Source organism: Peromyscus eremicus, chromosome 16_21 (genome assembly GCF_949786415.1).
Source record: "Peromyscus eremicus chromosome 16_21, PerEre_H2_v1, whole genome shotgun sequence".
Classification (NCBI taxonomy): domain Eukaryota; kingdom Metazoa; phylum Chordata; class Mammalia; order Rodentia; family Cricetidae; genus Peromyscus; species Peromyscus eremicus.
Window position 1 is genome coordinate 6,750,423 of NC_081432.1, and position 12,621 is coordinate 6,763,043.

The 12,621-nt window shown below is 45.5% G+C and overlaps 1 protein-coding gene across 1 annotated transcript in view; it reads right to left on the minus strand.

Annotated features, from left to right (window-relative positions):
* Window positions 1-12,621, minus strand: part of Btbd9 (BTB domain containing 9) — a 363,175-nt gene that overhangs the window by 63,783 nt on the left and 286,771 nt on the right. The window contains exon 9 of the mRNA XM_059281697.1: window positions 1,642-1,749. Coding sequence (XP_059137680.1) covers window positions 1,642-1,749 — 108 coding nt within the window. The remainder of the gene's footprint in view (window positions 1-1,641; window positions 1,750-12,621) is intronic.

Consider the following 12,621-nt stretch of genomic DNA (forward strand, 5'->3'; position numbering starts at 1 on the left):
TTCTGATGGCCTTGAACACTGAGTCAGACACACTGTCATCAATGCCATTAAGAAATATTACGCAGCAACTTTACTCCTAGGTACCCTGAAGAACACTTAAACAGTATGTTCACACACACTCTCCTGTGCAGGAGTATTCAAAGCAGCCTTATTCATTAAAGCTAAAGAGGAAAACACAATTCAAACATCTGTCAGGATGAATAACTAAAGAAAATAAGGTCACACACTAGAAGATTATTCACCCAGACAAAAAGGAAATCTTCATCTCTGATACAACTCATCTCCAGGATGAACTGGAGAACTGCTGAGGAGAACTGAGGACAAAGGGTATATAGCATATGATTCCATTTACATAGGCTTCCCACATTTTGCAAATCCAGAGACAGAAAGTAAATTACTAGATGCTGGAGCAGCTGGAGGGAAATAGGTTTATTTCCTATTATTGGGGGAGGGGGGAATAAAACTGTTTCGGGTCATCAGATAGTGATGGTTGAACAATTCTGTGAATGTACTAAAAACCGCCCAGTTACACACTTGGAAGGTGAACTTGAGAGTACACGAAGGTATTGTAGTTTGGATGTAAAATGCCCTCAAAGGCCATTTGTAAAGGCTTGTTTGGTCACTAGTCTGTGGAGGTACTGGGAGTTGGTGGCAGGACCTAGAGAAAGAAAGTGAGGTACCCAGAGGCATGACCTGGCAGGTGATACTGGGGTTCCAGTGCCTCCTTCCTCCAGCTCCCCAGAGGCCACTTGCAAAGCTCATGACCACGGGCAGGAACCTCTGGAACATGACCCCAAAGCAGCTGTTCTTCTATAGAAGTTGTTTCTCAGTGCTGTGTCATGGGGATGGAAATCGGACTAACATGGGATTGTAATTTGATTTTTTTTTTTTTTGAGACAGGATTTCTCTTTGTAGTTTTGGTGCCTGTCCTGGATCTCACTCTGTAGACCAGGCTGGCCTCAAACCCACAGAGATCTGCCTGCCTCTGCCTCCCGAGTGCTGGGATTAAAGGCATGCACCATCACCACCAGCTTGTAATTTGATTTTTAAAGATGAAGTCTCAGCTTTGCTGTGTTTTATCTCGCAGACAAAACTCTCCCCCAATAGGCACCAAGCCTCTTCACGTGTCATGGTTAAAAAATGACCGGAACAACCCGCAGAATCCTTCTTTCTAGGTGTTCCCACAGCCAGGTAAGCTCAAATAGAGACCCAACGCTGAAGGCCTGTGAAGAGCCTAAGGCTCATGGCTTTCCTTAGTTTAGGTACTGGCTGAGGTAAGGTTTGGTGCGAGGAATGGCGCGAGGTGAGCAGGAAGACAGAGCCCCAGAGTAACCACTGAATCCAAATTCTCAGAGGAAGTAAACAGTCCTAAGAGGGTCGTGTGGGGCTTGGAGGTCGAAGGCAGGACTGCACAGGAGTCTCTTACTTTCCCTGTTTGGACATGTCAGTTATTTTCAAGTTCAGTTCACAGGTAAAGCTTATTTGGGCATGGCAAGTAAACTCTCATTTAAACTCTTAATAGTCAAAACTGAAACAAAGGATCATGGGAATGCACTTCACCACCCTTGTGGTTGCATCAATCTTTTTAGGGGCCTCTGAGCTCACAGAGGGCTGCCCTTGCAGTGAGAGGATGCTACTTACTTGCAGGAGACTTTCGTTCTGTCAGCCACCATGGTCCACTGCTGCTGATTGGTGGAAACCTCAACGTAGTAACTGTAGCTTCGATCGTCACAGTCCCAGAGTAGTAACCTGAGCAAAGAGAAAACACTACATTGTCTTTGCATCCTAACTGCCATGGGGGCCTTGTGTCATCCCTCCCCTGCCCCCTGTGCCCCAGCTTGCACCCAGGCTGTAGGGGAGCGAACCCCAGTGAAAATACGAAGAGAAGAGCCCCGCCAGACTGTGGCCCACTCTTTGGGAGTCCGCTTCACTGACCACCCAACTCCAGGGAACCTCTGTCCCCTTAGCAGCAAAGTTCAGACTGGCTGAGGAGGAGGAGGAGGAGGAGGAGGAGGAGGAGGAGGAGGAGGAGGAGGACGTCCCTGGGTCATCTTCTCGGTTCTCCAGCTTTCCTCTGTTGCATCTGAGCAAGCTGAGGATAACATCCCAGAAACACTGCTTGGGGAATCAGTGCTTTCTCACTGGTGCTAACAAGCACTTACCATGTTCTATTTCCTCTCATTTTTACCATGTTTCCACATGACTCTGGTAAGATTACCTGATGTAGAAAAACAGCTATCCATAAACTTCTAGAAGAGACTAGTCCTAGCACCCCAAAGTCTGTGGTTACTCAAGTCCTTCAGTAACATGACGTCATATATATTTTATATACACAAAGTCGATGCGGTCATATATATTTACATACCTCTGACATATGTGAATATAAATCTATAAATGTAGATAGATAGACACATGTATAAAGATGTGTGTCTGTATGTGCATGCGCATTCTCCACAGACAAAGTCTTGTGCTGTAGGCTGGGCCAATGAGCTCATAATCCTGCTTCAGCTTCTTGAGTGCTATGATTACAGGGCTGTTAACAGTCCACCTGGCCTCCTACACAATTCAAATTATCCTCAAGTTACTTATAATACCCAATACAAAGCAAATGTGATGTAAATAGTTTTTTTTTCCCTGTATTTTTAAAGGAATTGACAAGAAAAAAAATCTGTGCCCTTTTATGCAAACAAAAAAAAATTTAAAGCAATGTTCAACTATGTGGATCCCAAGTGAGGGCCAACTACACCAGAAAACATACTCATTATCTGGGAACTTACTATCTCGGTTCTGCTCTGAGCCCTCTTTCTGCTCAGCTGAGAACTTCAATGGACTATGAGTCTACTTATGTGAACTTCAAAGCAGAATTCACTTACCTACCAGTTTCAGAATAGCTGTTACTTCTAAGGAAGGTATTGATTGGAAAATGGGATGAGGGCAATTTCTAGAAGGCTAGAGATGTGCTAGTTTGATCTCAGTGGTAGTTACATGGCTGCAGGAGTATGTAAATATTCATCACGCTATGCACAAAAGATGTGTGAACCACACACTCTACATGCATGGTTCTTCAATTAAAAACAGGATCTGAGCCGTTCAATATGGGATCTGTATTTGGCTTCTGATTTCCACTGTTAGCTGGCTTTGCCTAAACAAAGTATATGCAATGTCACACTTAACAGGAAGTGATATGCATGTGCTTCCAGTCAGCTACAACAGTGAGCACCCTGAAGGCAGTGCCCATGTCTAAGTCGTTTTTCCATAGCCAGAGCCTGGAACAGCACCTCACTTGGAGCCAGGGCTCAGTGGCTGTCAGCTGAGCAAACACAGCAATGACAATGATGATCATGATGGCCAACATTTCTTTAATGCTTATGTGGATTAGGTCCTATGTCAAGTGCTCTGCACAGTCTGGTCTATTAAATCCACCTGAATTATGGTGATATTTTATTTGTATTAAAATGTTATTTGTATGTTAATAAATAAAGTTGCCCGGGGGTCAGAGCTATCAGCAAGCCATAGGAAAGCAGGGCAGTGGTGGCATACACTTGTAATCCCAGCACTTGGTAGGCAGAGCTAGGTAGATCTCTGCGTGTTCAGGGATACAGCCATTATTGGATACACATGCCTTTAATCTCAATACCAAACATGGAAAACCTGGAGGCCTATACAGACAGGCCGTGACGAGGCAGTCATGTGGTTGGGTTTACAACCAATGAGAAGGCAGAACAGGAACTCTATATAAAGACTTTAACACAGGGGTAGCTCTGGTTCGGAGAGGTAGGACCACTGCAGGAGGAAAGGTAAGGTTTTAGCTCTTAGCTCTGACCTCTTGGCTTTCTTCTTTGCATTGGTTCTGTGTTTCTTATTTAATAAGAAGGTTGGTTACATCTACACTGAATATCCTCTCAGCAAGCATGATTACAATCCTCACATTATATGAATGATAGAAGTGAGTCTTGCGACCGTAAACACCTTATCTAAGCTTATTGTTAGTACGTGAGTGATGCAGGATTCCAACCTGGTATCCCGATCAAAAACCAGTTCTGTAATCACCTGCCAAGTACTCCTGTTATTCCCACTTTGTGTATCTGGATCACAATTCTACTCTAAGGCATTATTCCCTAACTGCCATTCCTAGAGTCTTCTTTAATCTTGCCATTACAGTCAAGGAAAATCCTTGCACAAGTGTTGTGTCATGCATGAGGCTACTATGGAGAATTACTGCTGCTGTGATTGTTTCTGGATATTTAATCTAGGGCTAGGCAAGTGTTCTACCACTAAGCTATGTTCATAGCCCTCTTACTTTGCCTTTTGAGGTGGTGTCTAAGTCCTAGGCAGGCCTTGAATTTTTATTTTATTTTATTTTACTTTTATTCCATGTGCATTGGTGTTTTTGCCTGCATGTATGTCTGTGTGAGAGTGTTGGATCCTCTGGAACTGGAGTTATAGACAGTTGTGAGCTGCCATGTGAGTGCTGGGAATTGAACCTGGTTCCCCTGGAAGGGCAGCCAGTGCTCTTAACCACTGAGCCACCTCCCCAGGCCGGCCTTGAATTCTTTGAAGCCCTGTCTTTCAGCCTCTGAGCAGCTGGGATGACAGGCCCGTGCCCAAGGCCCAGTTCCTGTCCCTGCAGTTCTTTGCTTCAGTCTCACCTCTGCTTGCTATCAAGGAACAGTCATGTGCTCTTCCAGGGAAGGGGAGATCTCAATCAACCCCTCCTCACCTCACAGCTCCAGTAAGAGGTGTCTCTCAAGACAACCCTCACGAGGACTCTTGGGGTTTTTTTCTTTCTTTCTTTTTGAGATAGAGTTCCTCTGTGTAGCCCTGGCTGTCCTGGAACTCACTTTGTAGACCAGACTGGCCTTGAACTCAGAGACCTGCCTCCTGAATGCTGGGACTAAGAGCCTGTGCCACCATGCCCAGCTCTCTCCCTAGGATTCAGGATTATTAATGGAGAACCAGAACATTATAACTCCCTATCCTTCCAGATAACTATGAATAAGTGTCTAAAAGAGCACCCAAATGAAAACACTCAGTCCCTGTGGGACAGAATCTAACCAGATCTCAAAACGTTTCACGGAAAGAGACTGCTTTGAGGGTACAAGACATGGAGAAGATACAGAAAGACGAGCAATTTTGAGTATGGTAAATGTCCTCAGAAACTCCTGGAGGATGGTGGTACTAGAAGAACCTGTAAACTGATCAGTGGTGGCACACGCCTTTGATCCCAGTACTTAGGAGGCAGAAGCAAGTGAATCTCAAGTCCAAGGTCAGCCTGGTCTACAGATGTAGTTCCAGGACAGCCAGGAATACCCAGAGAAATCCTGGGGGGAGGGGAGAGCATCTGTAAGGCCATGCCTCACACCATCTATATCAAAGGCACTGACTTCATAGCATTTCATTCTACAGATGTCCCACAATTTAATCAGTTTCATAGTACTCAATATTTAGGTAGTTAGTAGTATTTCACGGTTAGGAAAATTCTTTAGTAAACATTCTTAGCTAAATCCACTACTTCCCTTGAAAGTTTGTACAAAAAAAAAAGTCTCACTTTGAGGCTGTGATATGTATTATAAAATAGCGATAGACCTCTCTTTCCCCACACCCCAGACAAAAATCTCTAAGAGGTTGTACTGCCAGCAGCTGCTAACCAGTGCCTAGTTCTGTACATCTTACTGATAATCCTACTTAGAAACACTGCTGCTGTTATAGGTGAAACACATTTCATTAATTTGCAGGGTTTTTTTTAAACTTATCATTGAACTTGAACATTTTGTGTATTTTCTATATTTATCCTATTGTTAATGACTTACAAAATGTCCTCTACATCTAAAGGATATTAATTCACTGCCTATCATAGTTGGCATGCTAAAGATATTAATTTTTATTAGCCTAGTCCATCGATCTTTACCTCAATAATTTCTCCTAGCCTAAATTTTTTCTTTCCTGAATAGCAGCCAAGAGCACATAGTGGTTGAGACATCTCCTTTCTATTCTTCTATTAAGAGTCTCTGGGGAATGCAGGGTCACGGTGACTCTTGAGTGGAAAGGGACACTGATAGATGGCAGGTTATCAAGTGTAGGGCTCTGTCTTCTACATGTGGAGTTTTAGAGGGATTCAAATTCATGTACCAGGATGCCTATTTGCTTGGAACTTAGGCTTCATCAGGAATAAAATCCTTTTGTTGATTCAACTGAAAAAACAAGTACAGTTTAAAACCCTGGAAGAAAAGCTGGCTCAGTCTCCTTGCTTTCTATGGGTCGGATTCCGCTCTCGTTAGGCACAATGTAAAGCCCACCTCCTTCCCCTGCTGGCTTCTTTGTCTGCCTGCAAAGTCTGTTCTTGGTATTTGCACTGACAGCATAGAGACACTTCTGGCTTGTAATCTGGCTGGAATGTTTGCAGAGTGTGATCACCCAGCACAGGCACTCCTTGTGACCTTAAAGGAGATGAGCTCCTTAAACACACCCCTCCTTCCTCCACCCCATTATCAGAAGCCATTTTCAAAGAGGCTGACTTTATCCCAACAGAGATTCACCAGTACAGATCAGGCCTGTGAATGGCGGCCACAAACCTCACCATCTAATGAGCACCCCAATGAAATGCCTGATAACATCACATGCTGTCTCCTCCATCTTCCCTTACTCTTACAGTGGTGAAGTGCTGGTTTTAAAAAAAAATTGATGAGCAGATGGGATTCTGCTTACATCTCCCATAAATGCTCTGGCTGGTTGCATATCATTGATTACCCGGGGCTCAGTTTACAGCAACTAATTGCTCTCCTTGCTGGTGTTTTGATACAAAATTCGATAGTGAATATGATTTCAAAACTCTTGTCTTTGTGGCCTGAGTCAGAAGTGACTGGAGGCCAAGCCAGTGGACTGAGTTTTCCCTTCTTAAAATAATTGCTCTCTCATCAGTCTGTGAAGAAAGTCTCTGAATCGCAGCATTCTAATTGGAAAGCCTGCATTATGCATGCGATGACAAACTGTTGTGCTGAATGGCATTTTTTTTTCATCCTTTCTTAAGGGATTAATTCCATGCCAGACTGTGAACAATGGCTGAAACCTAACAGAAGAGATCAACAGTTTCTCCACTGAATTGGTGCCTTTAGACCAGGAGCAAGGGCCTGTTTGCTTCTACCTAATTGCCCATCGTTTGTGGCAGCCTTGCTGGAAGACACGGGGACACGACACACTGCTGCTGTTGCTAGAAGCTTCCTCATTTGGGGGAAACAACCAACCAAAGTAAGATCAACTACTCGGCTATTAGCAACACAGTAACTTATAGAACTCATTTATAAATTTTCTGTCAAAGACATTCATAACCTCAAAAATGTATATATAATATCCTTAAAGAGTTCCTAAGTTCTTCAGAAATAGTTATCTTTCATTTAACAATTAAAAACTTATTTACCAAGCACTGAGCACCATTAGGTAAATCTTTGAACCCACTTATCTTCAAGTTCACCCTTTGTGGACTTCAGTATCTGCCTTTGATAGTATTCCGAGGCGCTTGTGGTTCTAACAGTTTTTAATCCTCTGCATATGCACTGGAGGGTTTGGTTTGACTGTACATGGCATTCTCTTTGAGAACTGCTTGTAGCCCCATTTCAAAGTAGGTGTGGGAGTTCTTGGGCTGTTTGTCCTGCAGACCTAGCTGCATCCTAGGAAGCAGATCCATGCTGGGCTAATCACATTTCATTTCTCAAAACCGGAGGATGTAGTGAGCGTCTAGCTTAATTGGCCCTGCTCACTTAAATGAGATAATGAGGAGGCAGACATTCCAGGGTGGTCCTCTTTCATCACAGGCACCGGGAAGGATGGAGCCACGGGTGTGAGAAATGCCACCATGAAGCCACCTTCATGGCTTAGTGCATCTTTACTTGGTTTCTGTCACTTGCAACCAAAGGGGCATGAGCTAAGTTACCAGGAGATCAGGCTGGGAGCAAAGGTGTGTGACAGTGAGTAGATGCTGAGTGACGGAAGGCTGCCTTGGTGGCAGCAGGACTCTAGAGACAACAGGAACGCTCCCTTCGAACGAAGGTCTTCCTGCTGCAGGACAGGCAGGTTCTGTAGAGGGAGAGAGTGGCAGGACTGAGGTGTGACAAGATGACGGGTGGGTTAGGCTCAGTGAGGGGCCTCTGGAGGGACTGGACTGTGCACTGGCTAGTCACCAAGCACTTCAAAACCACCCAGCAGGGGTGCTGGGGAGCTTGACTAAGTGACTACGTGACTACAGGGCTTTCACCTCATTGAAGAATCTGCTTCTCACTGTCCAATGCAAAGCAGAAAGACAAAATGTGAGGGACCTTTTTAATCCCTGTGGTCCACAAGGGGCAGACGGCCTGCAGCAGCTGCCTGAGGGGTTAACAGGGCTCCAGGGTAACAAATCCACCAGTGAGAAACTGGGATTTCCCCAAGACGAAAGGGATCCTTCTGAGGGGCTGCCACAGCACTGGGTGGTGTACTTCTCAGTGGGGGGCAAGGCCCAGCTGCTGGAGGTCTGCAACGCCAACATGAGAGTCTCAGCAGGAAACTAGAGCCAAGTCAGAACACTTCAGTCAAAGAGCCGGAAGGGACCACATGGCTGCCCTGAAGATCCCAGACATGAGACTAGCGAAGGAGCTATGACCACAGAGGCCGTGCCTGCAAGTGGGCTACAGCCTTCAAAGCAGAGGGACACCAGCCTTCTAACTACGGGCTTGTCACCAGAGGAAAGCGTTCTTGGCAAGTACGTTAGCAGAACACACCAGAGCCTCGATCTCCTGTAGGATACTGCTTAAACTCTCAAAGCTAGGATGCTGTGTCTGTCAGCTTTCCGTCACTGTGACAAAATACTTGAGATACTAAACTTTAAAATGGGTAAGGTTTATTTTGGCACATAGGCTTTGTTGTTTTGTTTTATTTTAAGATAGGGTCTCACTTGGAACCATGTAGATCAGGCTGGCCTCTGACTCACAGACATCTGCCTGCTTCTGCATCCCAAGTGTTAGGGTTAGCCACACCTGGCTATAGCAGTTTTTGCTGTTTCAGTGCCTGGCTGTCAGCACGTTACTTCTGGGTCTGTGGTGAGACAGTGTGCAGTGAAGGAAAATGCTTGTAGCCAGGCAGCCAACGGGGGAGCTGGAAAGGGCCAAGGCTCTAGCGTTCTCTAAAGGCATTCTGTGATGACCTGCAGACCTCCCTTCCACGAAGCCTCACTTCTAAAAGGTTCCTCCATCTCTGGAAAGCACCACGGCTGGACACCAAGCCTTCCCATCCAGACTGCAGCAGACAGGAGATGTGTTCTCCAAGGAAGTCAGAAACAGCAGCCTCGCTCCGGGTCTTGGTGTCTGGTGTCTGTAGTTGGTGTTTAGGCACTGATGCCCCAAGATGAAATAAAGGGAGGTGGCAAAATCGACACTTGGGCTGCCTGTGGGTGCCATCTCATTAGGACAGACAGCAATGAAAGCGGGGCTGCATCTCTAGTTCCGACTTACACCTGGTATACCACAATCCAGGGAGTGTAAGTGGGGAGCCTGCCTATGGGGTGCAACTCGGAACAACTGGACAAGGAGAGGCTTTCCCAGCTCTGAGACAAGACAGAACTAGCCATCTTTAGCAGCTGCTGGGACCTGGTTCTTTTCCTTGGGGACAGTGAGCTTTAAATTCAAGGTCTGGCTGAGAACCTAAGAGCTGACGCTGTATGGTACCAGGGGCTCAAGTGTGGGATGAGAAGTGACTAAGCATTGCTTCAGTTCATATATGCACAGACCACACCCACTGTCTGTGCACACATTATCACACTTAGGAAAAAGTATCAATTTGTAATCCCCGCACTTCCTACTTCTCAATGCAAAGCTCTTTGTCTAAGTCATTGGTTAATTTTCTGGCATGCACTAAACACTGCCCCAGTTACCTTTAGATTATTCAGTCACTTGGCAAACCTTTATTTTTTGGCAAGTGAGTTTTGGCCCAGTCTTATGATCTGGATTTCATACTACATAGTCTTTCATTTTATGCTTTCCATGTGAATATGAGAAAACTATGTCTAGGCCAATGCCCTCAGGAGAAAAGCTCTTTCTTGTATTTTGAAGGTGACTCTTTTGCAATACAGCCCCTTCCTTAAGCAAGCAGGTGGCACCAAATGGTCACTGGCTGGCCTTGTGGTATCTGACAAAGTGAAGCCTCGTGCTGCGGCAGACCTTTTGGGCATGGACATGTTAAGCAGGCAGGCAGCTTTTACAGATCTTTCCCGGTGTTTAAATTTGGCATTACCAGGTTCCCGCTCTGCAGCAAGGCCATCTGCCCTGATGCTGGCAGCTTCCTCCTCCTCACGGTGTGGACACACAGTGAGATAGGCTCCCAGGAGGAGGCTGAGCACAGGGCGTGGCTTCCTAGACATTTAGCCAGCTCACTTACAGCTTCAGTGTTGGGAAGAGCACTGGGGGCCAGAGTCAGTATGTGTAAGAGCTAAAGGCAATATGATGTGTGTGATCTTTTCCCCTCAAATTCTATGAAATTATAGGGAGAGTAAGACAGACAGACCTGACAAAGAGCTTGGGATTCACTTTATAATCTAAGTGTTAGGGATTTGGCTTCCTCAGCCTTTGATACATATGACTCCTCTAGGGTAAAACAGTCCCACCATGGGCATCCATCCAACAGGTGGGGTGTGGAGGGTGATGAGAACAAACTCAGTTGGCTCTACATTTCTAACAAAACAACACCCAAAGGATGCTCCCTAAGCAGGGGCCACCTGTCCCCAGCATACTACCTTCTCAACTGGCTCACACTTTAGAGGATGTATAGAGCAGGATTACTGAGGATGGGGGAAAGAACATAGATTCCAGATAAACTGCACTTTTCACAGGACCTCACTGCTTCTCCATGCCTCCCTCCCTCCTCACTTCCTTCTTCCTTGGCAATGCTGGGGTCTGAACCCAGGGCCTCATGCATGCTAGACAAGTGCTTTACCAGCTGAGCTGCAGCCCAGCCCACTCACTGCTATTTCATCTCTTACTTTATTCGTCTCCTCCTCTGACTACATGCTAATGTGTGCTCACATGCATACAACCTACACAAAGAACTAAGAAACAGAGTCAAAAAGAAATTGAATAAGCTCTACAGCTCCTTTCTACTCCCTTGGGTCAAGGGTTCACAGGAATTTGTGTCTGGGGGAGAACTCAAATTTAGCTATAGGCACAGTTTTGTGCTCTCTCAACCTGGCGAGAGAGGAGGAGAATAGAAGGGCAAAACAAGGTAGGAAGGCTTGACTCAATATTACAGGCAAGAGAACATTCCAGCAGAGACGAAGCATAAGGCAAACCCCTTCCCATTCACTCATGTCCTTTCTCTATTTTTGCCCTTAGCAAACCTCTTTTCTGGTCTCTCTCAACACAGCCAGTACCATTTTCCCACACCTCTTTCTCTTTCTTACCAGCCTGACCTCTTCACCCGAGTCAGATCTAGGTCCCCACCTCTGCCCCAGCTCTGAGTCATCCAGTGTTCCCTACAGACATAATCTACAAAGTCCTGGGCACTTGCTGAGTGACTTGAAAACAGTTCAGGCCTGGATCTCTCACTACCACCTGTGCTGGCTGGGCCTTCCTGCCCGACCTCCTGTAGCCAGTACCAATTCTCCTATCCCATATAATCAAAGTCGGCTAGCTGCCTGGCTGTCATATCTACTTGTCTTAAAATTTCGCCCCCACATCCATTTTCTGAACTTCTTTTATGAGGTCCACATGAAAGCCACCCTCTGAAACACAAGACCAAAGCAGCAAGTTGCAAGCGCTGTACAATGTAAGGCTTAGAGGACAGGTAGTTTATTCTGTTCCAAGACTGAGCTGTGATAAATCATGACTCCCCATGTGGTACATGACTTACCATTAAAATAAAGACATTAATGAGAACAATAATAGCAACATCTTCTCCACAGCACACAAAGGTGAAAATCCGAAATAACTATAAGTTCTTATAAACAAAAGATAATTAATCAATTTAATATGTTGCTGTGAGATTAATCTTTTGAAGAATGGCAAGAAGCCAGAAAATAAGCAACATTTTATGTGATTTCTTTTTTGTAATAGCTAGAGGAAAAATGGCTAATTAAGTTTTTCAATAGGATTCTTTTGATCACTGGCCACTTGGTACAGTTTTCTTGATCCAGACCTTCAAAGCTAGGATCACAACTTTTAATTCAAACATGTTCAGATGAGCATTCACAACTTTAACTTTCCTAACTACTCAACAGCCATAATTAAAGCCAACTGGTGTGGGTAACAGGAGCAAAGGCTAAGTGAACAGTTAGTTGCCGCTCCCCTCTAGAAGCCCTACACTGATCTGTGCAGAGCTGGAGCCCAGGCAAAGGCTGGCAGGGAGGGGTCTGGGAAGAGGAAGGAAGCAGGTTCCAGCTCCTGCCCCCCCCCCCCACATCTGCGTGGAGGAGGGGTCCTAAGACAAGAAGAAAACACTCCCTCTTCGGAATGTATTCTGCCTGAGCTGCCTTTTTAGAAATAACCCTTCCAGGTGTCGGCATGAATATTCACCAGCGTGTGCTGGGCATAGGGGCCAGTCTCCATGCCATGTACACTAATCCTTCAAAATGTATTCCAGGCAAGCCACTAGGGTAAAGTCCCA